Here is a 25,166-nt window from a genome sequence, read left to right as displayed (position 1 = left end):
ATTGTTCCCAGGACACTGAGGCAGGCAGCACTGAGGAGGCTTGCTCGGGGTCACACGGTGGATTAGCCTCCTTAGCAGCCTCTATGCCCTATCCTGCCCAGAATTGATAAGCGCCTCCGACAAGTCCGCCCTCCAAGCCTCTCGGGTCCAGGTATTCCGCCAGGCAGCTCACGTCCAGGGCTGCACGTGTCCACCCCCACCTCGCGCCTGCGCGCCAGGCAGCTTTGGGGGGAGGGGGAGGACGGACGGATCGCCGGAGGGGTCACTGTAGGGGCCGCGGAGGCGCTCTGCGCATGGACCAAAACGAGGCGGGCCAGGGCCAGAAGCCGTTTCCGGGGCTCTGGAGGGGGAGCCCGGACATGCGGCAGCCTTCGGCCTACTCTGGGTAGCTATGAGGGGATGCTGTGGAAGAGAGGCCGGGCGGGGCAGCTGCGGGCTCTGGGCCTTGAGGGGTCCGGCCCCGATAGGGCGGGACCAGGCCGCCAGTCCCGCGCGAGGGAGAGGCGGCCTCCCGGGCCCGCGGCCCCGCCTCTTCCAGCTCCCATGACCACGCTCCGCAGTGACCCGGAAGGGCTTGGCGCCGGCGGAGCCGGACGACAGGCCTCTTTTCGGTCGGCGTGGTGCAGCGAGCGGAGGCCGCGGCGGGCGCCCGGAGCCTTCGCCATGAGCGTCCCGGCCTTCATCGACATCACCGAGGAGGACCAGGTCGGCGCCGGGGGTCGCGCGGGGCCACGGGAGACGTGGAGCGGGCGGAGGCGGGGAACCGGTGAAGCCGATAGGCCCGGGGTTGGCCAGGCGGGGCCCGGCGGGACTTTAGGCCTGGGGCGGGGGGGGGGGGCGGCGCACGGGGATTGTGAGGTGTGGAGTGCTGTGGGGCTGGATAAGGACCCGAGCCCTCGGACACGGACCGGCAGCGGCGGCCTGGGGCTCAGGGGGCCTCTCCGAGCGAGCCCTGGTGTTCGTCCGCGCGAGAAGAGTGGAGCCCCACGCGGGATTGGCGACAGAGAACTCGGCCTCCCGTCTTGACTCTGCCACTTCTCGCTGTGTGACCGTGGGCGGGTCACGCCCCCTCTCTGGGCCTCCTGTTTCCTCATCTGTAAAATGGGAAAGTTGGACTAGAGATGGTGTCTGACCTCCCTCCTAGCCAGGAAGCCGGTGACCCTGCGGAGCTCTGGAGCCAGAGGCGTCGTGGGGGGCCCAAAGGGTCCGGGGAGGGGGTGTGTCTGCCCACAGCAAAGCGCCAGGTGTGACAGCGACATGTGGACAGGGCCTTTCAGAAGCGTGTCCTCCCTGCTTCCAAGAGCCCCCAGTTTAAGAGGGGGGACGCCGTAGACAGCTTTGTACTGACCAGCTACGGACAGGATAGATGGGGGGTGATCAGCGGAGGGAAGGCGCTGGAATGTAGAGGGGTTGGGAGAAGCTTCTGGTACAAGGTGGGACTCGTGTTAGGAAGCTGAGGGAACTGACTCGTGGGGGAGACGAGGAGGGAGAGTTATTTCAGACTTGGGGGGGCATGACTGAAGTTGACGGATGGAAGTGAGTGTCTTGTTCCTGGGACAGGCCGGGAGGCCATTGTCACTACAATGGGAAGAGGAAGTGGCAGGCTACAAGGCATAAAAAGAATGGAAAGGGGGAGTGGGTAGCTCTAGGTTATGAATTTATATTTCATCTTGGAGAATGGACTGGTGTGGGAAGGCAGGCTATGAACACATCCAGGCACGAAGAGAGAAAGGCTCAGACCAAGGTGGTAACTGACAATGTCAGAGAAGAGAAATCAACAAACTTTGGCAGGAGTGGATGGAGGGGGCAGTGAGGGATCCAATTTGACACCTACGTTGTGAGCCTGAAGAACTGGAAGGATGGTGGTACCCTCAACAGTAACAGGGGAATTTGGAAGGGTTGAGGGTCTGGGGGGAAAGATGAGTTCAGTTTTAAACGTGTTGGGTTTAGTTTGCCATCCAGTGTGGCCTTGGACAAGTAGCTAAACATTTCTGAGCCTCAGCTTCTTCATCTTTAAAATGGAAACTTGGACCTCACAATCATTAAGGTCGACTCCAACTCTCCATCCAAAATCCTATATGGAAACTACCTTTTCTGAGCAGATCTACAATTTCTCTGTAACTGAGAATTACAGTACTGTTGTTTGGAAGCAACAAGAGGTTAAGCGACTTCCCAGTAGCTGCTGCAGGAGGGAAACCTTGGCTGCAAGGGGTAAGCTGTGCCACTGGTACAGGGCGCCCCAATCTTAGGGCAATTTTAAGTTTTACTATAGATATAGATTATGTAGCAATATAAATACAGATGTAGATAGATAATAATTGCACACTATTCAGAATTGCACTGTCCATATTGTTGGCTTACACTATTTCCGGGTAGTCACACCTTGTACTTTTTGATGTGTTAATTTATAAGATCTTCATCTGAGGTTCGGGAAGTTTTTTGATCTATGTGAACTGTGTATTTTTATGGCTTGCCTGTCTTTAGTGTTTATCCCTATGTTTGAAGGGTTTTAATCAGTCATTTTATTAAATGCTAGGTGCTGGGGAAATAGAGACAAAAATAAAACTGTCCCTGACTTCAAGGGAGATCCTTTGTACTCATTTGTGGTGCACAATATGTAAAAAAGTAAAACACAAAGTGAGGGAGACAGGGGAGACGCCAGAAACTGAGACTTCCCTGAGCCTTAAAGCTATTTTTAAAGACATGAGTGTAAGGAAGAAATGCATTAGAGATGTGGGGGACAGCCTTTGCAGCAGAAAGGAGATAGGAAATGGGGTTTTCTGTTTGAAGAACTATTTTGTGATTGTCCTGTCCTTGTAAAGAGTTAATTTTCAGGTGGCAAAATGTACATTTAAGATAAAATGACACTCTTTGACTGTGAATAGTTTCATTTGAACCTTGTTGAAATTCTCCAGTATTATTGGCTTTGTAGGTGCCCATGAAAATCCCTTGCATAGACCGAAAACTAAAAGAAATGATGAAGTTGAAGTTTTAAAGCTTTTTTTTGGCCTTTAACAAGAAGTTAGAATGTTAAGTAATGAATTGTTTTAGGAAGCTAGGGGTTAACAGAGAAGATTTGTATCCAAGGCAAAATGAAATTCCATTGGTGCTTCCTTCAAACTCTGGGGTTCTATGATTCCAACTGGCAGGAGAGAATGAAAACCTATGGGCAGTGGAGTTGAGAAAAAAGGCATATATAATAGGGGTGAGAGGATGAAACAAATGAGCTTCATATCTGCTACTGTTTGGTGTTAGGGTACCATTAAATGCTTTGATTTTCATGTAGAGAGGTGGAGGTTGAGACAGCCATTGAAAACTCTTAGTCTGTCTTGTGAGGCTAGTGTCACTGGGTGACAGATTTACATGTCGGGAGAGGGAAGAATAAGATAGAAAAAGACTATAAAGGTAGGAGGGGGCCAAGTAATGAAAGCTTTAAAAAGTTAAACAGAGAGTATTATAGTTATTCCTGGAGTGGGGTGGGGAGGGAAGTGACATTGTCAGACCTGTACTTTAGGAAGATCACTTTGACAGCCTAGTGGAGGATGGAATGGAATAGGGAGAGGCTTTGTCAAGAAGACTGTCCAGTAGGCAGTTACAGTAGTCCAGTCATGAAGTAATGAAGGAGGGCCTGCACCAGGGTAGCAGCAGTGTCGAGCGTAGAAGGAAACAAAGGAGCACTAGACAAGACTGGGTAACAGAATGAATATATATGGGCTGGGAGAATGAAGAGACAAAGGGATGACACCTGCATTCTGAGCCTGGGGGGCTGGAAGGGTGTGGTACTCTTGACTCTAATAAGTAAGTTAGGAAGGAGGAAGGCTTAGGGGAAAGATGAGTTCAGCTTGGACATGTTGAGCTTAAGATGTCTGTGGAACATCCAGTCTGAGATATCAGCTATAGGTGTTTGAAAGTGTGAGACTGGAGCTTAGGACTGGATGAGTAGATCTGAGAGTCAAAGGTAGAGAGATGATAATTGTCCGTGGAGAACTGAAGAGATCACCAGATGAAATAATAAAGAGTGAGAAAGGAGGAGAGAAACTAGGACCTGAGCCCTGTGGGGACAAGGGAGGAGAGATTCAGGACCATAGCTAGGAGGGACAGGTGGATCAAGTGAGAGTTTTTTGAGGCTGAGGAAGTTGGGTGTGTGTTTGTAGGTAGTAGGAAGCAACCAGTAGACAAGAGATTAAAGATCAGAAAGTATGGATGATAGAGGGTAGAGAGGGGATAAGCTATCAGAGAAGGCTAATGGAATAGAATCCAGAGAGAGGTCTCCCATGGCAAGCAGAAATACCACCTCTTAAAATGAGGGAGTAGGTGACCTTTAAGGTACATTTCTTCTCTGAATCTGTAGTCCTGTGATCATATTTTAGTATCATAATATAATTTCTAAATCAAGTCATGATTTTCCCATCTCTAAAATAGGAAGATTAATCAAATCCTGATTTGTATCTTGTTGCTTTAAACTCCTTGATTGATCCAATTTACTTCACTTGGGGGCCAGTGAAGATGACAGGTGAAAACTACATGTCCATTGAATAAACACTAGAGAATGATTCACATGTGGACAAAAAGTGAGTATCTTCTGATTTGTTTGGACCGTATTCTAGTATATATCTCACATAAGTCAGACTGTGACCATCACAAAATCACAGACAGTAAAAGAAACTTTAGAGGCACTTCAATCCAACCAACATTTAAGGGTGCACTGTGGACAAAGCACTGGGGATACAGAAACAAAAGAAAAATCAGTCCCTGCCTTCAGTGAACATGTATTCTATTTGGACAAAATCAGTATGTGAACAGAAAAGTATGTATGTATGACTTGGGCCATAACATCTAACCTATATCTGCATAAGACCTCTGGGGAACTCATTGCCTTCTGAAGCAGTCCTTTCCTCTATTAGATAATTAATTATTAGGTTTTTCCTTTCATCAAGCCTGAATATGCCCCACTGCTCTTATTTCTGTCTCCTGAGGCAAATAAAATCTTACCATAAAGCAATATTGCTTAGTGTGATTCCTGGAGATCAAACCAACACTTTAAGGAGTTAGCTGCTGCCTTTTCCCAAATGCCCCATTACTGCTCTTCCAGCTAATAATAATCCCCTCGAACTTCCTCTCAGCACCACAGACTTGTGGTTGTTGTTCGTCCGTCATTTTCAAAGATGGTGGGTGATGTCAAAGGATGAGGTCTAGGCTTATTCTTGAATCTGGATTTCAGTGAGGCAGAGTTGCACTCTCACTGAGTCATCCAAGTCCAAGAGCAGGACACAAATAAGATTGAGGGTGGCCGGGATGCAGTGGATGGTCGTGGAATCTTCAGTGTCTAAAAGCTCTAAGCGCTCCACAGTGCGTAACCATCGAAGCAAATTGTTCTCGTGCAACCATTCTGCCAGGCAAAGTCGTCTTAGGGCCTGTCGGTTACGGGCCTCAACCTGGTTTGGCCCATCTCAGTTTTACAGAAGTGCAACTGCCAAACATGCTACAGCTGCTTAGAACCAAAGGTGGGTGAGCAAGCCCTCACACCTGAGGGATACCCCATACAGCTTGTAGTTTGCCCATTTCTAATAATACAATTTGTATCGGGACATAGTTTCCTTTGGTATCACAATTACATAGTATTCGTGGAACTAGTCAATTGACCACCCGGCCATCCTTACATTTGGCTTGAGGGGAACAGGACTACATCATGGTTTCCATTCGTTTTTAAGTGTTTTCTGGTCTGGTGGCAGTTGAGGTAGCAGGCAGTGTGTCCAGAAAGCTAATTGTGCAGGAAGAGAAACATCTCAGTATATGGAACAGTCATGATAACAGCCTAGAGTTGGAACTGGAGGTAAGAGCGTATCGACCTTCCCCCCAGTTCCAGCCTGCCCATTTAACCAGTTTCATTGGTTGGGCATGCTTTTCTAAAGGCTTTTTTTCAATCTCTAGGTCTCCAAACAATGTTTTGCCCACAGCTCACTCATTACTGGTCCATTTACTAATGGGGCCCCATTGCCTATTGTTCCTCTCCTCCATCTTAAGAACAAAACTGTCTGCCTGCAGTAGTTCTTACAGGGTTCATAGGAATCCAGCTAAAGAAGGGGAGCAGCAGGCCCCCCCCAACACCTTCCTTTTACACGTTCTATACCTATTTCTTAGGCCCATGTTGTTGTGTCCCCACCTCCCCAGTAGAGTTGACTAAGCTTTTTGAGGGCTCATGGGACTGTTTATTTGCCTTTCTTTGTATCCCCCAGCTCTTAGCATAGTAAGTGCTTACTAAGTGTTGACTGGCCAAGTGTTGTCTAATGTTAGACAATGGGAAATACATAGAAGCTTGAATAGATTGTTTTTTGTAGCCTGATTACCTTTTAGTTTCACTCCAATTTAATTTTTCTTTTAAGACCAAGACTCATACTTTCATTTTATGACTGTAGTTCTATATCCCTTGATGTTTCTTTGAATCCCTCTGTACTGGAAAAAGGAAGAGAAATGTAGAAATATCTTCCAACTTAGGATTTAAATACCTGAGGGCCAGGGAGATGTCAGAAAGGGATGCAGCCCACAAAATGAAAATTCTCAGCTCTGCTGAAGACGTTCCCAGTTAGGTTGATTCTCTTTGCCTGTGACAAAAATGCAGCAGTTCTGTAGATTGAACTTCTGCACCCTGCTCCTTCCCTCCTTATCTATAGCCATGTTCCTATAGTCTAGCCATGTAGTGTGAGCCTTTTTGAGATTCAAGCCAGTTTGAAAGTAAAATAGGCCAAATTTAGTAAAGAAATGTTTTTACAAGGCTTCACAGAAAATGTTCATGTGGGGTATAGCATTTGTGTTATTTTTATGAGTCCAATAAATGCTAATTCAAAAATTGTGATAATGCAGCACACATATTAAATGCCACAGTGCCCAGCACTGTCCTGGGTGCTGGGAAGAAAAGGACAAAATACAGTACCTGCTCTCAAGGAGCCTGCACAATACCAGGGATGTGGTAGATACAGAGATAAACATAATGCAGGGTGTGATGATGTGATTGTGCATCTGGAAGGTTATTTTGGCAGCTGTTTGACTCTGGATCGGAGAGGTGAGAAACTGGAAGCAGGAACAACCATGAAAAGGATTAAGGGCCTGAGCTAGTGTGGTTGCAGTATGGATGGAGAGAACCAGAGGTATGGAGGTAGAGTAGATGAGACTTGACAGTTTTAAAATGGTGAGGAAGAGTCGAGCATGGCTGAGGTTACAGACCAGGTGAGTAGGAGATTTGTGATTCACTCCAAAAAAGTAGGGAAGTTTAGATGTGATTGTTTCGTCTGTTTGAGACATGTTAAGTTTCAGGTGCCTGGGGGACATCTAGGAGGATAATTACAACATTGGTGGTCATCGCTTTGCCCATTTAACAGTGAAAACTCCGTTTTTGTTTTTAAGCTGCTAAATTAGGCGTTGCGTTCAGGTGATGAAAGTGTCCATCAGAAAGAAGGGCTTTCTAGAATCATAGAAACTTGGAAGCTGGAAGGAGGACCTAAGCTTTCCACTAGTCTGACGATTACCTGAAGTGTGAATCCTCAACAACACCCCCCCCACCAAAAAAGTCAATTAATTTAAAGGTCTCGATTTCTGCCCAAAGGGGGGGGGGTTCATCAATTCAACTTCATCTTTTTTTTTTTTAACTAAAACAAAAAATGTATAATCTAGGCAAATGTTTTTCTCTGTGCGACAAAAAACTTTTTCCTGCTTATTTGTAAGTGCCTTTAGGGTACACGATGACATTGTATTTGTCACTGTATTTTCTATGTTACAGAAATCATCAAACTCTTAAGGGAGCTGTCATTTAAAAAATATATCCTTAGGTTGTAGCTTTTTCAAAAGTGTCTTTGTATTATTATATAAATGTGTATGTGTGTATATTTTATATCTATCTCCATCAGTTCTGAATTTGTAATACCAGTTTCCTCTAAATGGGTTTATACATTAATTTTAATATATACAAGTAAGTATAACAGGGATTTGTTAAGTAGTTTTTTAATCATTTAGTTATTAACTCTCAAGTATTAAACACCAATTTGTGCTAGGTTTAAGTTCTAGGAATACAAATAAAATGAATGAAACCGTCCTTAATAACAAGGAACATTTTAATGGGAGAAACAAGTAGTACATGTATCAGTATATCCAGAATAAGCACAGAGTTAAATACTAGGTAGTTTGATAGGATGGGCACTAGCAATTGAAGGCCCAAAGTAAAAAGCAAATTCTGTAGAAAGCTGTAAGGCATGTCTATTTAAGAGCCGACTCTCATTAGCACACTGGTTCAGCAATTTAAGTAGATTAGATCATTATTGTCTTAGAAGGCAAGGAGAGAACTCTGCCCGAGTAGGATAGGATAGTGACTGACTCCAGGGCAACACTTGGGTGGGTAGGAGGAAGAAAAGGGCAGTAAGTCCTAGATTGGGGACAAGGGGGGTGTTTGGAGAATGGGGGCGGTGATTACAGAGAGATGGCCTAAGTGGGATTTTCTTGGTGGAAAAAGGTCACTCTAGCTCTAGACTCCTCTAAGGCTAGCAATGCATTGTTCCTGGTGCATTATTCACTTGAGAGTTAATGAGATGAGCCGCCACATAAGTATAGGTTTTGTTTTTTTATTTTATATAAAAGAGCCATACGTTCTTAAAGAGTCTAATGCAGCCCTTGAGTAGGGGCTCAATAAATACTTGTTGGTAGAAGGAAAGAATAATTATTTGTAAAAGCAATAACAAGGGGCAGCTAGGTGGTGTGCAGTGGATAGAGCACCAGCCCTGGATTCGAGGACCTGAGTTCAAATCCAGCCTCAGACACTTGACACTCACTTCTTAGCTGTGTGACCCTGGGCAAGTCACTTAACCCCAATTGCCTCACCAAAAAAAAAAAGGCAATAACAAAATTCACTAATAGGATCCTTTTCCTATCAGCGTTGTTACTCTATACTTAAAAAAAAATCCCTTAACTTTACCAAGTCAAACTGGTTGCCCTTCCCCCTTTTGTTAGTGAATTTTGCTGTGTCATGAAACTGCCTCAGTGAGAAGAGAAATTATCGTGGTAGAAGGGAATGTAGTAGTCTTCCTAAAGCAAAGACTGTCAGAGTCTTCTCCAAATAATGCTTCTAAAGGCAGAAATGTTTGAGATTAAAATTAAACCAATTATATTAAAATATCAAAATATTTCATTAAAATATCAAAGCATTAAAAAAAATTTTAAGTTCATAGGCTCCACGTTAAGAGCCCCTAGTTTAAAGTCTCTGCTTGTAGGATATGCAGAGTACTTTAGGGGAACCTGGTACAGCTTTGAAGACTTTGGGGGTCGTCATGGAGTTCCTCAGAGTTTGAAATAGTTTTCTGTCTTTGTATTTGATTGTAGTTAGATTTTTATTTAGAGATGGGGGGTGGGGGATAGTGTTCTCGTCCTGAGGAAAACTACTTGGGACTGCAGGATTTTGAAATGGGGCTTGTTGGGGAGTTTGGGGGGTGTCAATAACTACAGACTTGTTTTTTAAAAGGGTTTGTGTACATGTGAATATGTATGTGTTTGTATAGATCTGTATCCGTGGGTGGGAATATAGATTTATTTATATGTATATAAATCCTGTATACAATTTCTTCGGGTCGCTAGGCTGCAGAACTTCGAGCTTACCTGAAATCTAAAGGAGCCGAAATCTCAGAAGAAAACTCTGAAGGTGGACTCCATGTAGATTTAGCTCAGATCATTGAAGCATGTGATGTTTGTCTAAAAGAGGATGATAAAGGTTTGTCCCTGGTGTTCCTTTTTTCTTTGTAGAAAATTCACAGGTACCATTTCATTAAGCATGTCATTGTTATTAATAGGAAACTTATAATTTAAATGTCTCGTGGTGGCTATTTTATAATTTCTGTTATACTGTTGCAGTTGAGTTGTGATGGCCAGATTCCCCCAAAATGTCCCTGAGCCCACTGAAGGTAATGGTAGGCCAGCCTCCTGAGAACTGGCCCCCATCAGCCTTGGTTTTTTCTTTGACCTTTTGGTTAAGTGTGGTCTCCAACCTGGCCGCTATTTGAAGGTCTAAATACCTCTAGCCATCATTCTCCAGCTCAGCTTCCCATATTCTACACCATTTCTTGTCAAGGAAGCTTCAGTCCTTGACTCTGTCCTGCCCCTCAAGTTACATTAGTTTAACAAACATTGTGGTAACGGGGTCCAATACTACTCAATTCTCAGAGGGGCATCGTATTTTACTGTGGGAGAGGTAGTGTCCCCTAGTAGAGACGTAGCCAGAAAACGTAAATTAAACTCCTGGCTGAGGTACGTGATAGCTACTGAGCCACAGGCATGCTGCAGTTAACCTTTGTCTGAGGTGATTCTCTAAAACTGGACTACAGAGGTGTTGCTAGGCTGTGTTGGTGAAAGTGATCTACCTACACTGATGAAAGTGTGCATCCAAACAAACAAAAAACAAACCAAAAAACCCCAAACCTTTACTACTGGACAGTCTTGAAGTGAGTTTGAACAAAAGAAAGCTAAAGGATGTTTTTCCTTTCTCCTGGATTAAACCGATATTAGAGGAACAAATACCTAAGTATTTTCAGGTTCGTTAGAAGTAAGTTGCAGTGATCTAAACATTTTACTATTATAAAACAGGAAAATTATGAAAACTGGAAAAATTCTAAAGCAGCTGACCTCAGTCTGTGATTGTATTGTATAAGCTTATAATACATACTCAGAAATGGAAATGGCCCACTTATAATTCAATTCCCAGTTATATTTCATCTTGACATTGCTTTTTATTGGTTTGTTGGCTTTTCCATATGTAATATAAACTTGTGGAAGTATTTAAACTATCTTTTATTAAATGAATAAAGTCTTAAAGCCTGAGAAATTATACAAATCTAACAGATAACTTACACTTGAACTAGCATGCCAGTGAAATGTGTATATGTAGCTGATTAGTTATCAGATATTTACATATGAATGTATAAATGTATGTGTGTGTGTATATATATATATATGTATATATATAATGTGTATGTGTATATTACATATATATCTCCATCCAGTTCTTTGAATGTTGTAAATTCAAAAAATTAGCATAATTTGAGGTGATGAAAGATTACATTTTTGATTCAGTATGTTGAAGAAAAAGAATCTCAGCTTTCTCGGTATAGGCTTACAAGGAACCAGATTAGACCTTTTTACAGGTTGGAACACTATTTAAAGGTCTTTACTCTATCAAAACACTTACACATAAATACTCCTTTAGCAAAAGCACTAGCACTATTGTATCACAATTGATTGCACCACTAATGTTTATATAGATGTCGAGAGTGTGATGAACAGCGTTGTATCCCTCCTCTTGATCCTGGAGCCTGACAAGCAAGAAGCTTTGATTGAAAGCCTGTGTGAAAAGCTGGTTAAATTTCGGGAAGGTGAACGTCCGTCCCTGAGGCTGCAATTGTAAGCAAAAATTTAGAGAAGGCTGGGATTTGAGGAAATATCTTCACAGTATGACTTGTACAATGATCTTTGGAAATTATATTATTGCTATTGATATTTAATAGGCATAAATGATTAACATTGTACATATAGGAAAGCATACAAGTTAATCTTTAGTAGTTGTTGGTCTTAATCTTTTCTTTTTGACTAGGTTGAGCAATCTTTTCCATGGAATGGATAAGAATACCCCTGTAAGATATACAGTCTATTGCAGTCTTATTAAAGTAGCAGCATCTTGTGGTGCCATCCAATACATTCCAACTGAATTGGATCAAGTAAGTTATTTCACAGAGTGGTCTTTCTACTTGTAAAAAAAATAGTAATTTAAATTACTTCTAAGAAGAAAAAGGTTGGAAGTGCTAAATGATATTTCTTTTAAACTATGAAATTGTATTAGACTGTATAGTCAGTTTTGAACCTCTTCTCATTCCTATAGGTTCGGAAATGGATTTCCGACTGGAACCTCAACACTGAAAAAAAACATACTCTTTTGAGGCTACTTTATGAAGCACTTGTGGACTGCAAGAAGAGGTACTCAGAGCTAATGAAGTTATTTAAAATTGTTCAGGGATTATGGGTGGGTGAGGGTCTTTTTATAGACAGGTATATTGGATAACATTTAAGAAGGGTGAGTAGTTCAGCTCCACTTTCTAAATCACAAAATTGCCATAAATCTCTCTGCATTTTACCCCACTTAGTTTGAACATAGTTTTTCACTGCATCTGTTCAGATTGGTATCTTAAGAGCTTCTTCGTTTAATTCTAAGTTAAACAATTCATTCTAGAAAGATGACTGTAAAGTTAATAGTGGAATCTTTTTGCAATCTTTAAACTTTTAAAAAAAGTTAAACTTTTGCTTTTGTTCTGAAAATGGTACAAATGTTAATCCTCAAGCTTCATAGCTTTATGCCAAGTTTATTATTTAGCGGGGCTTTGATGTCTTGGTGCGTGGTAGTGCTATCTCTGTGGTTTAATGGCAAAGGGGGTCCATCAATCAAAGTTAACGCAATCAAAGTCTCTTGTGTAAACAGTACCTTTAAGACAAAACTGTGGTAGACAGTGCTAAATGGGCACCTCTTAAGCTTTCCCAAAAGATTATTTGGGAATTCTAAGTCTAGTCTTGAACCCAGCAGATTTCTCACACCCAGAATGTTGGCTTTTTTGTTGTTTTTAGTACCACTGACTTAATAACATATCTAGAAATGACAGTTTGGGTGCAATTTAATGGGATTAATATGTAGTGTTTTCACTAGAAAGGTAGCCTTTCATTTTCAAAAGAAAAACCTGGGATTGGGAAAGCACATGAACTTCTGACTGCCCAGAAATCTTATCACCCATGGCAGTCTGTTAAATGACTTCATTTGCTTATTTATTCATTTATGTTGAAAACTGGTCTTCAGGGCAGTTTCAGCATACACTTGGACAGTGGTTCTTGTAGCTGAAAGACCAAGTAGGAACAGCAGTGTTCTGCCTCCCTACCCCTCTGTTTCCATAAGGATGGGTTAATTAAATATTACTTGAGTTAAAGTCATGTAAATCTTTTTGCAGACAGCCTATGAGACAGAATCCGTAGGAAACTTTGGAATTTTGTTTATCTTGAAAGTTAAAAAATTGGAAGGTTTTTCAGAGCAGTTACCCCTCTTTGGCAGAAAAGAAAACAAGCAGTGATCTTGCACTCATGACCTGGTTCATCCTCCTGCGTCCGTGGGCACCATCTACAACATGCTGGGAAACTCATAGTAGCATTCCAGTCTTAGAGTTTTTAAGATGTCAGTCAGTAGAGACAGTGTAGAGAAGGTAATTAAGAACACAAACATTTATAAATGAAATCCTTTGCTTTAGTAGTCTTTAAAGCCATGTTTTGTGAGCTTCAGATTTTCATAATTTAAGGTACCCCAGCATGAGGAAAAAATTATTAATAATGGATTTCTTGGGGGGACCAAAGATCAGTCCTTTATCCTCCCCCCCACTCCAGAAAGTCCAGTTCTCGGGGAACCTCAGCAAATCTTCTCTGGGACAAACCCAAGGGAACAAAAGAAATGGAGATAGATTTTTTTTGTCTAGCTCAGTGAACAGATGGGATCAAAATACACCTAGATACTGGACTTTGCCTTTGTCCTTCAGCAAGGGTTTCTTCCCTTATGTCATCCTTAGAGTTAATTTTAATTTAGACCACCCTCAAGTCATCTCAATCAATAGAACTGAATGATGCTAACCAATTAGCTTAGATCAATGTATAATGACCCGCCTCCATCTAAAGAGGGTAAAACCCTTGGCTACAGCAGGGTCATGCCTCTCTTGGCCTCCTCTTTACCTGCTCTCTTGGCTCTGAACATGTGCATATGCTCTTCCTCTTAGGACAGTGTAGACTGAGACCATGAGAAGTTAAGGAGACACACAGTCAATATTTTACTGATATTAATTAATAATAAATACTTAACTACCAAAATGGGTACAATAACAATTAATATATAAATTAACTTATAAGGTACATTAGTAATAATAATATTTAAAAGCACACAAGCTTTTTAGAACCATTAATGGATAAGACTCAAGATTAGAATTTTTTTTTTTTAATTCATCATGCCCTGTCCTTTATGAATGCTTTCATCACAGACAGTGGGCTTACCTTTGACTAGATGCTGCCACTTTGTAGTCCAGAGCTCTTTCTGAGCCAGTTTGTTCTCAGTTTCTTGTATGTCATGATATAAAATTAGTAAATAATTGACTCCAGTGTTGCCATCAAGACTGCTGGCCCAGAGTTCCAACCTTCACTTCCCAATTCAGCTAGGGCTCACTGTCAAAATTATGGCATGGTGGTGATTAGAAAACACCCACGCACACACGCACACATACACACACATACACACACCCTTGTGCATGACAGTTGAAACTGATCTGTGAAGAAAGAAAGGGACTTAGTCTCTTTTGGACCATGAAGAAGCCATGGATGATCTCATTGACTACTCTAGCCTCCAGTTCTGGAGTCAGCCCATTTGCCAAGAAATAGGAAAGGAAAGAGCACTGGACTAGGAGTCAGAAGACGTGAGTTATAGTCCCAGTTCTACCACTGACCATGGTATAAGCAAGTTACCTTGTATGAGCCTCTCCTTCTTCTTCTGTACACTGACGGTTTGGACAAGATCACACAGAGACCCCTTCCAGCTCTCCGTAGACTCTTGGGTGAGAACTATTAAGCTGCTTAAAAAGTTTAACCAGAGAAGGAATGTTTGAAGACTCACTCTCTCCTGAAAGCCTAAAAGTGGATTTTATCTCCTGAATAGTGCCTTTTGAACTTGACTGTTCCTCATAGAGTAATATTTCAGAAGCTTGTTAGGTGAGCATCCCTTTATAATTAGATTTGTAACTATTTGTTGCAAGAGTGGAAATGAAGTTATGTTCTTTGGAAAGCCAGCTCGAGTTTCACAAATCTATCATTTGATTAGATGAACTATAGTGGAATGGATACATTAGGAAAATCTTTTAATATTAGGTGAAGCAGTCTAGCAAAACAACGCCCATTTTTTGTGGTGATGCCACAAGGTGACTAGTGATTAATAAAAGCCCAGTGGGAGTATTGGTAATAATGACAACTGACAGTTATTTAGCACTTTAAGGTCTGCAGAACTCTGCCTACATTTTCATTTAGTCTTCAACAGTGAACCCTGAGAAGAAGGTGCCATTATCATCATCCCTGTTTGAAATGAATAAAGTGAGACTCAGAACAATTAAGGACTCATCCAAGGCAACATAGCCCAGCACTCTTATCCAGTACACCAGCACTACAGCACTATACTCAGGATGTGTTATTTGGTTAAATGGCTGTTACCCTTTTGGAGGATGACACCTAGCATCCTTTTTACTACATTTACATTTTCTCTTTTTAATCAGTGTACAAATTCTGACTGTAAATTGAAAAGAAAAAGACCTCTGGCAAACCTTACTTTGGTGTTTTTTTTTAGAATAGCATTTACATCTTTGAAATAAGTGGTATAACTCCTACTTATTTTTCCCTGATTGAATCCAGATGTGTATATGTAAAGTGTTCTAGTAAATAACAAAAAGCTGTTCCTTCTAGCTAGGAAAAACTTTCTCTTACTGGTGCTTGATCAGTTAAAGAGAATGAAATCAAGAGTGAAGGTATACATTTTGTAAGAGTCCAAATTAAATCAAGCTAATTTGCTCCTTCTTGATGGTTAAACTTGATCCCCTATAACAAAAATGAAGTTATAGAAATATTTGGATTATAGTTATAATCATTTTTCAGACTTGCTAAAACAAAATGTCTTTCTTCATAGTGACACTGCTTCAAAAGTCATGGTGGAATTGTTAGGAAGTTACACAGAGGACAATGCTTCACAAGCTCGGGTTGATGCCCACAGGTAATTGTCAGATCCATTCAGAAGAATCCCTCAAAACCTTTGTGTAAGACAGTTGTACTCACTATTTAGTGACACAGGTACTTTCTGGTGCTAGATTTGTGACCACAGCTAGAAGTCATATTGCTGCATTTCTCATAGAGTCTAGAATAGTTAAATATATAGACAGAAATTAAAGAGCTGTTTGAACAGCAGAGACTGCATGAAAGAACCACATGAGATTTGAGAGCTATGATCCATGTACCAGTAGTATGGGATTAAGACCCACTCCAGCCACTCCCAGCTGATAGGAGCTCTTCTGAATCGTTTGGACCCATCAAATCAATGAGTTTTCCAAGATCTTCCCAATGAGTATGCTTTGTGAAGGTCAGAAAAATCTGGTACCTCGCCAACACTCTAAAGTTCACATTAACTGTTGGCAGTCAGTGTTTTCAAAATAAGTCATAATTTATGTGACTTGGAAGGGAGAGGCCCCAACCTGGGAATGCTTCTCCTCAGACCTATTTGAGTTCTTTAATTGGGCCTCTGGGCCTAATGAACTCAGTTTATTGTCTTTCCATTTGACCTCCTTGCTTGGTGTCTTCCATGGTTTTATGTGTTTGGCTTTTGCCCATTTGCTGTGCCATAGCACTTTGATGCCATAAAACAAAGTAGGTTCTACTCTGCAAAAAGCTGTGAAAATACCAAGGGGATTCATTAAAAATAAGATGCTTTGTTTTCACACTAGGTGTATCGTAAGAGCATTGAAAGATCCAAATGCCTTCCTTTTTGACCACCTTCTTACTTTAAAACCAGTCAAGTTTTTGGAAGGGGAGCTTATTCATGATGTAAGTAGTTTCTCTCTCTCTCTCTCTCTCTCTCTCTTTCTCTCTCTCCAGGGCAATGAGGGTTTAAGTGACTTGCCCATGGTCACACAGCTAGTAAATGTCAAGTGTCTGAGGCTGGATTTGAACTCAGGTCCTCCTGACTCCAGGGCCAGTGCTTTATCCACTGCACTACCTAGATGCCCCAAGTAGTTTATCTCTTTAACATGAAAATGTGTTGATCATAAAGTTTGCATCCCCTAATAACATCTGACTTTGTTTCTTATCAGTAAACATTAAATATAAATGTGAACACAGGGGTATTGGTGGAAGAGAGGAAAAAACATGTACTGTACATATAGGTTAGCTTTTGCCCCACCAGTCACCTCCCTGACTGTCCCATCTTCCAGTATTAAGCAAGTATGTATATTGAAACTGCTTCTTGGGGGCAGCTAGGTTGATGGAGCACAGTATTGGCATGCTATGGTCCACAGGGTCACGAAAAGTCAGACAGGACTGAACAACAGTAGCAACAATATATTCAAGAAACTCGCTTCACTTAATATGAACATAAAGCATAATTGGTGAGAGAAATCTTTTGGAATTCATTAAATCAAATTTTCCAAGGGCAGGTTTGAATGAATTTTGGATTATTTCCTGTTAGTGTGATATCTGTGCAGTTGCCCCCATTAACAGGGATAATTGAGAATTGACTGTGAATTATTGCTGTCTCGTAATTAAAGGAAATCTCAGAGCAAATGAGAGGAACATGTTAAGAGCCTTGTGCTACTTTTTGTTACCAGAAATAAGGAAAATTAGTTTGGAATAGTTAGAAATATGTCGTGGCTGGTTTTCTGTTACGTACTTTTTACCATCTCATAGGTTTGTTTTTCTCCATTTATCTAGCTTTTAACCATTTTCGTGAGCGCTAAATTGGCATCATATGTTAAGTTTTACCAGAATAATAAAGACTTCATTGATTCTCTTGGTAAGTTTTAAGGTTTTTTGTTGTTGTTGTTTTGTTATTAGAAATGGGATAGAGGGTATATTGTCATTTTACTACTATTTGTTGTCTGGGGTCTCACTTTTTGGGGCTGATCTTGGGAATGAAAAAAGTTTCCCACCCCACCTCAAGGGTGCATACAGAGAAGAGGTGAGTCTGTGGACATTAATGGAAACAGCATTGGCAGAGGAACCAGGGGACCTGGGCTTTGGCCCCTTCCCTCTACTATTTGTAACTTCGGACAAATCCTTTACCTTTCTGGGCCTTAGGTTTCTGACCTATAAAATGACAGATTGAACTGGGTGGTCTTTCAGAGTCTTCCAGTTCTTAAATACTACCTTTGAATACAGGGCTATCAGTGTAGCAGAGCTGCAGCGAAGTTATGTTGAGAAAGTGATAAGGAAGGCTTTGGAAAGACCAGGGATCCTGGGCCAACCATCACAGAATGACAAAGGATCTGTGAGGAGGAATAGTAAAGACCAAAGCCAATCCTAGAGAAAAGATGCTGAACAGCATTGTCTGAGTGTGTTAACTGAGAATGGAGGGTTAAAGGAAAGTATTCCTTTTATTATTTAACAGGATGTTTCAGGTCTGTCAAGATTGAAAGATTAACTATTTAGAGAGAATGAAACAATCTACCCATCTGAAATCCTGAGGAAATAGCTTGCCAGTATTTTTTTTAAAAACTTTCCTGGAGGGTCACTATTTAGGGTTAAGTTTGATGTGCATGTAAAACCTTTTAACATGATGGGCATATTTTTTTTTATAAAGGTTTTTTTTTCCAGGGCAATGGGGGTTAAGTGACTTGCCCAGGGTCACACAATGATGGGCATATTTTAAAGTAAGAATATTAAAGTTTAGGTACTGAACTTAATGATACCATATCACCTTTTTCTTGAAATTCCAAGTGGTCATTTGGATAAAGGAGGCAGCCTGGGGGAGCCAGGATGACTCTGGGCAGATCACTGACCTTGTTACTCTAGACCCGAGACATCAGTTAGAAGGATCCCATGCTGTCACAGTATCTTTGGCTTTGTGTGTTTCTACAGTGTTAAACATTTCCCAATTACATTATAACCTGGTTCATGCCTTGGGCCTCACCCTGGAGTGTGTGTTTGCCACCTCTGTACTAGGCAGCAGCCTTTCCAGAGAAGATACTAACCTGACTTGGCATTGGGCACACATAAGGCCACTTATCTTCATCTAGGTAGAAATAAGCTGACTTCTTAACAATAATAAAAAACATTAGACTAAACAATTTTTTCTCAAAAGGAAATAAAGATACTCCTTATAAAAACAGACTGAGTGGAGCAATTTTCATCATTAACATCATAGATGTTTATGTTGTTGGCAATTTGTTGAACAGTTCTTTCTCCCTTGATCATATCCATATAATTATTATAGCACAAGTGAAAGCAAACTGTCACCCATTTTAATCAGTGAACATTTAGAAGGTGTCATGTGCCAGGTACCTAGTTTTTGTGAATTTATGCGATGCCGTGTGGTGTCATCAGTAGTGAACTATCAAGGATGTGTGACCAACTGACTGTGTGGCCCTGAGCAAGTCATTGACCTCACTGCCCAGAGTCTTCTCACCCAGGAGTTCCCTATAAAGCACAGGTTCAGTCTCTATCCTTAAGTATGTTACTTGGTGTCCTTGATTTATTGACTTCAGAACATACATAGCAGACCAAACTAATGGAGATTATGCAAAACCAGTTATAATCTGTTTCTTATTTGGAGAAATTCTATTTGTCCTGAGCCCCACTGGTTTAAAACTGGAAGAAACCTTAGATCATTTCGTGTACCCCTTCATTTTACAGATGAGAAAACGGAGAGGGAGAATTGTCAAGTGATTTGTGACTGTGAAGGAACTGTTGTTTTTACTTAGACTTTAAAGAAGACAGGTTTCTTTTCTATGGATAGAATGTAGTCCGTGGAGATCTGATTTTCTCCTGAGGCATGTTTTTGAGTCATTTATTCAAAATTCATGTGCAAAATACTTTACCGCAAATCATTAAATAAAAACACTCTGGACCACCTTAGTGCTTAAAATGCTTTCATAGATTGTTTCTCTAAAACTGCTGGAGTGTTTGAGAATGCTGTTGGTTTGGGGTTCAGGTTTTTATTGCTTTACTTGGTCTAGGAATCTGCAGAGGTCAGAAGTAAGATTTTAGGATTACTCTCCATTTCCCCCCATCCATAAGCATATACTTTTAGAATAAGTGCAGTTGTTACTGTCCCTGCCCGTTTTAGGCCTGCACAGTTAAGATTTTGGAATCCCCCCATATCACACCATCAGCCTCTATTTGCACACTTGCTAATTTCTATTACTTCTAAATTTGACACTCAGAAAGGAATTAGGGAAAGGGTTTATTTGTTTTTGAGGGGAGGTGTCTTTCTAAATTTTTTCTGCTTGCTGATTAAGTAGCAAAACGTAAGGCTGAAGGTACAATAAGATAAAGTAGAGGCAAATGTGTTTCTCTGCGAGTAATGCTTTGCCAGGTGCATTAGACCTAGAAAACCACATTCTGCCCCAGTTAATTTGTTTCATGGCATGAAGCTCTGTGATGGAATGTTAATGTCAGCACCTCTTTATTTACACACTATGGAAAAAAGGAGTAGTAATTAACACTTTGACACTCCCCCATTGATGTGTAATTGACTGTTTCAAAGGAGCACTGGTTCATAAGCTATTGCATGCATTAAAATTACGTTCTCTATATTGCAGCTTTGTAGGACAGGGGTCAGTGACAATGCAGAAATTGCTCAATGATGCAAATTTTTTTATTACTGCATTAAGGTTTTGACATATTAGTAATGAATAAATGTTTCCATAAAATTAGATTTTTTTATAACTTTGAAATTGAAATATGACACCAAACACTGTGACTTCATCTTTGAAAATAGTGTCATTTTCCATAACAAAGCACAGCACAAGGCATGTGGCCCTTTACACTCACTGCACTGGCTTAACAGTTGATTTTTGAGGATAGTTCGAAAGGCTAAAGGTTCAATCCTTTGTCCCAAAAGAAAAAACTATCAGAATCACCAGCTGATTTCTTCTAGGGAAAAAAAGAACTTTGGTCTCTTGGGATTTGTTAGTGTGTGGTAGTTATACATTTTAAAATGCAGCAATTTCAGTGATATTTTAAAATGTGTATGATCTAAGCTCCAAAAAACAAATTGTTTTTTTTTTAGTTTGGCATAGCCATATTCCCATTTTATTGAGACACTGTTTAGGTAAAATGCCTTTAGTGGGTTTCTACTATATATATAGAATGTGGATAATATAGGGACATTTGTGTGTTAGACAAGAAAACATCATAATTAGGGGGAAAGGATATAAGAATTCCACGGGTTTTTCTTAAAATGTAATGAAATCTATTAGTAAGTTTGCCATTTGTTGGAATTTGTCTCAAATCAATTTTTATTTGTCTCAAGCATATCTTTGGGGAGATGTATTTAATTGTAAAAGACAGACTACATGTGAGTTAAGATGTAACACCAATTTTTTGAAATAGCTCTTTTATTAAATACTTGCATTAAAGATTGCAGCTGTAGGTCTTTGAGAATGATGGAAAATTTTAGTAGGTTGAAGAAGCTGTCTTATTGGATAGCTTTTGTAGATTCTTACAGGTGGCATCAGTTAGAATTTGTTGTTTTATTAACACTGACAACTTGGGCCAACAGTAGCATAATCTTGTGTCAACTGAATCGCCCTAACATGTCCACATTTAATCTGATGTTATTCAGTTGCTACCTTCTTGCTTCAGAGTTAATCAGCATCTCATTTGCATTTGTTAATTAGGGTTAATGTGCACTAATTGATTTTTTGATGCTTGTAGATTTCCATTAAGCCCAGTTAGCAATAGTTGCTGGTGTACCTCATTCATTTGAGTTATGATGATCGTGTTTTTGTTGAATCTGTGCCAGATAGGGAGCCTGCATCATAATTATAGCTAATTAACACAAGATTATGCCCTGTATTAATGTGCTTCCTTGATCCTCCATTAATGTAGGAATGTTATAAATTTCAAACTTAAATATTTTCAGAGTGCTAATATCTGAATTAACAAGTTGCCCGAAGAAGTACTGCTTTTTAAATTTTTTTTTTTTTAGGGAATTTAAACAAACTGGGCTCCGTAAATGTTGAAGACACTAGGGCTATTATTTGTACTTAACAAATGACCAAGAGAAAAGAGGCAGGCAAAAGAATCCTAGATTCATTTTTGGAAACTTGTGTCTTATAAAATGTATTGATTCATACAAGCAGTTGCACTAACTAGTTTTGTAACTTGGCAAAACTCATGATGAGTCATCTCTCATCTCTGGCTTTTTGAAGCCCTACATTTATACAAGATTATCCCTTTAGTAATTTGGATATTAATACCTAGAGTGTACACACCTTTGCTATTTGTAGCTGTCAGTATCTAACTGTTAGGCCCTGACATGACCTTGAATAAGTCACTTTCTTGAGCCTTGTTTTCTTCATCTCTAAGATGAGAGCAAATATTTGACTAGGGCACCAGTCTTTTTATAATCTAAGTACTGTACATGAATGCAGGATGCAGCATGTTAATTGGCCATTAAATGAACAGGTTGAACAACTCTACTTGTATATATTTCAGCTTTTGGTAGTGTTAATTGAAAGGAAAGTGGCACTAATTATTGTGTTTTGATCTCTCTATAAATTCTTTCTCTCAGTGTCCAGCCTTCAAGAAGCATGTAAATGAAAATTTTGCCCAACCAACAACTTAATGATGCAAATATTTTACTTTACATTTGCTAAGCAAGGAAAATTATTAAAATGAGAAATTAGAAATGGGATTAGCATAAAAGTTAATGAGTAATGATTGGAAGAGCATTCTGGGTATCAAGTGGAACATATTGTTATTAAGTGTAACTACCACAGGAAAATATTTTAATTGTCTCAGTACCTAAAAAGGAAATAATTCACTTTCTTTAACGTTATGTGATTGTCTCTGCTAGTGTCTATCACTGCAAGAAAAATGTATCTCTAGAAAAAGTAATTTTGCATGAAAATTGGTATTAACATGGTGTTATTTAATACAAGTTACTTCATAGGGATTGTAATAATCACTAAAAGTAACTGTAAAGTGATTTGCCCACATGAAACAATTCATAAATGTTAAATGATTTTTCTCTTCAAGTTATTTTAGCATAATTCATGCTTAACTACAAATATTCTCTTTTTAATTATTTTGTTTGTTTGTTTGTTTTGTTGTTGTTTGTTTTTTGGCAGGGCAATGGGGGTTAAGTGACTTGCCCAGGGTCTCACACAGCTAGTAAGTGTCAAGTGTCTGAGGCCAGATGTGAACTCAGGTCCTCCTGATTCCAGGGCCGTGCTTTATCGACTGCACCACCTAGCTGCTCCCTTTTTAATTATAAGTGTTGGCTTCTTTAGTCAGAAATTGATACTCATTGGTCTTCTTCAATACTCTTTATCTTTCAGGCTTGTTGCATGAACAGAATATGGCGAAAATGAGACTCCTTACTTTTATGGGAATGGCAGTAGAAAATAAAGAAATCTCTTTTGACACAATGCAGCAAGAACTTCAGATTGGAGCCGATGATGTGGAAGCATTTGTAATTGATGGTAGGGGCCATTAGATCTACCTAAGCATGAGAGGATTGGCTCTTTAGATGTATTTGGGAAACCCTCAAAGCAAGGCTCTAATTGTGTACAAGTCTGCTTAGCTCTATTAATACTGTAGACCCTTGGTATGACATCATTGTTTTGTGTAGATTCAGATATGCCACACATTAAATCATAATGCCCTGAAACAATCAAAAACTGATGGATACACAGTTAGCCTGTACATGTTACAGGTTATGTTCTTGTTCCCTGAAAAGTGGTATATTAAGCGATTCAGCAGCATTAAGACCACTAAATGTTTGGCTATCTGTAGTTTTCAGTTTTTACACATGTCCATATATGTATTTGAGTTTCCAAACACAAATTCAGCAAAGATCGATTTATAAAGAAAAAGCTTATAAACATATAGATTGCCTAAATGGCTCTCAGTGACTGGAGTCTAATAATTCATAGAGAATGTTTAGTCATTTTTTTCTTCTTGTCATTAAGACAGGATGTGTTTGTAAAAGGGAGCAGTTCATAAAAATCATACTGGATATTGCATTAATAGATTGGCATATCAGGATGCATGCATGACCTTCATTCTTAACTGCCTTATATTATTTTGATTACCATTAATTTGGAATGTTCGGTTTGTTAAAAAATATTAGAAACACTAGAAAATCTATGCTAATTCAGCATATATAAAGGTTTCTAATGGAGTACTTATTGAAGTGTGTATCCTGTTTGTTTTATAAGTATTCCTTAAAATAAACCATGTAAAAAAAATTTTTTTTCAGCTGTAAGAACTAAGATGGTCTACTGCAAAATTGACCAGACACAGAAAAAAGTAGTTGTCAGGTAAGATGTGTAATTCTTTGCAATATTTTGGAGAACAGTTTAATGTGTTTTAATTATTTAACTCTGTTTACCATTTTAACTGGAAGCAAGGCATTGTTCCTATCAGTTGCCTGTAGTTAAATAGTTGCTATTTATCATAATTTTTATTAAAGTTCAGACTGAATGTGATTAGCTTATTTAATGAAAGAGTCTTATTTTCCAGCACATTTCATTTAATGACCCAGCATTGGCAAGAATACTAATGACTTTTGTGTCTGCTTTATATAGTTGTACAGAGCAGTAGAAGGTCTGCAGTCAATATGGTGAAGACTTTAAATGTATACATTACATATACATGTATATATGTGTATGCACCATATATTCATATGTACATATAATGCCCCATAAGTCTAGTCTGATTTGAGGGTATACATTTGCCTTTTCTTATATTCAGCTTTGCCTTTAGTAAGAGTAGAACATTAAAGTTGGAATGTAACAGACTATTTTGCTAACATTTTCTTTCAATTCTTCAGTCATAGCACACATCGGACATTTGGCAAACAGCAATGGCAACAACTGTATGACACACTAAACGCCTGGAAACAAAACTTGAACCAAGTGAAAAACAGCCTTCTCAGTCTCTCTGATACCTGAATTTTTATGCATGATTTTGTTCTCTTTAGAGAAAATTCTAAATCATAGTAAAACATTCTAAAACAAATTTTGATACCGTCTTGAAGTTTATTGTCTCAAATTTCAAGTTAAAAAATACTATGCCAGAAATTTCAGGAACAAAAATAAAAAATTACGTAAAGGAAACCATTTTGTTGATCTCTATTATAAGTTTTATTCTTGAAAGGGGCCATTTTGGAAGTAACTCTTTTGAGGTATGGGAGCATCAAGACCTGAAAGGGAAGGATTTTATGGAGAGGAAAAGAAAGGAATCAAGCTTTCTAAACACACAATCAGAATTTCGTCTTTGGAGGGAAGGTTGCCAAATAACATGACTGCTCATAAAGGAAGCATTTCTGTGTCAACAAAAATTTTGTAAAGTGAGGATGTTTTTAAATTAGA

The 25,166-nt window shown here is 39.7% G+C and overlaps 1 protein-coding gene across 1 annotated transcript; it reads left to right on the top strand.

The window, feature by feature from the left end:
• The first annotated feature begins 547 nt into the window (after positions 1-547).
• EIF3M (eukaryotic translation initiation factor 3 subunit M) lies at positions 548-24,813 on the top strand. The gene is made up of 11 exons (XM_043970384.1): positions 548-705; positions 9,616-9,748; positions 11,292-11,430; positions 11,621-11,744; positions 11,906-12,000; positions 15,767-15,850; positions 16,575-16,674; positions 17,557-17,638; positions 23,130-23,273; positions 24,053-24,113; positions 24,626-24,813. The coding sequence occupies exons 1-11, from the start codon at positions 664-666 to the stop codon at positions 24,744-24,746; spliced, it is 1,125 nt and encodes a 374-aa protein (XP_043826319.1). The 5' UTR covers positions 548-663; the 3' UTR covers positions 24,747-24,813.
• Positions 24,814-25,166: the final 353 nt, after the last annotated feature.

The sequence above is a fragment of the Dromiciops gliroides genome, chromosome 6 (assembly GCF_019393635.1).
Source record: "Dromiciops gliroides isolate mDroGli1 chromosome 6, mDroGli1.pri, whole genome shotgun sequence".
Lineage (NCBI taxonomy): Eukaryota > Metazoa > Chordata > Mammalia > Microbiotheria > Microbiotheriidae > Dromiciops > Dromiciops gliroides.
This window is presented reverse-complemented; position numbering and strand designations above follow the sequence as displayed.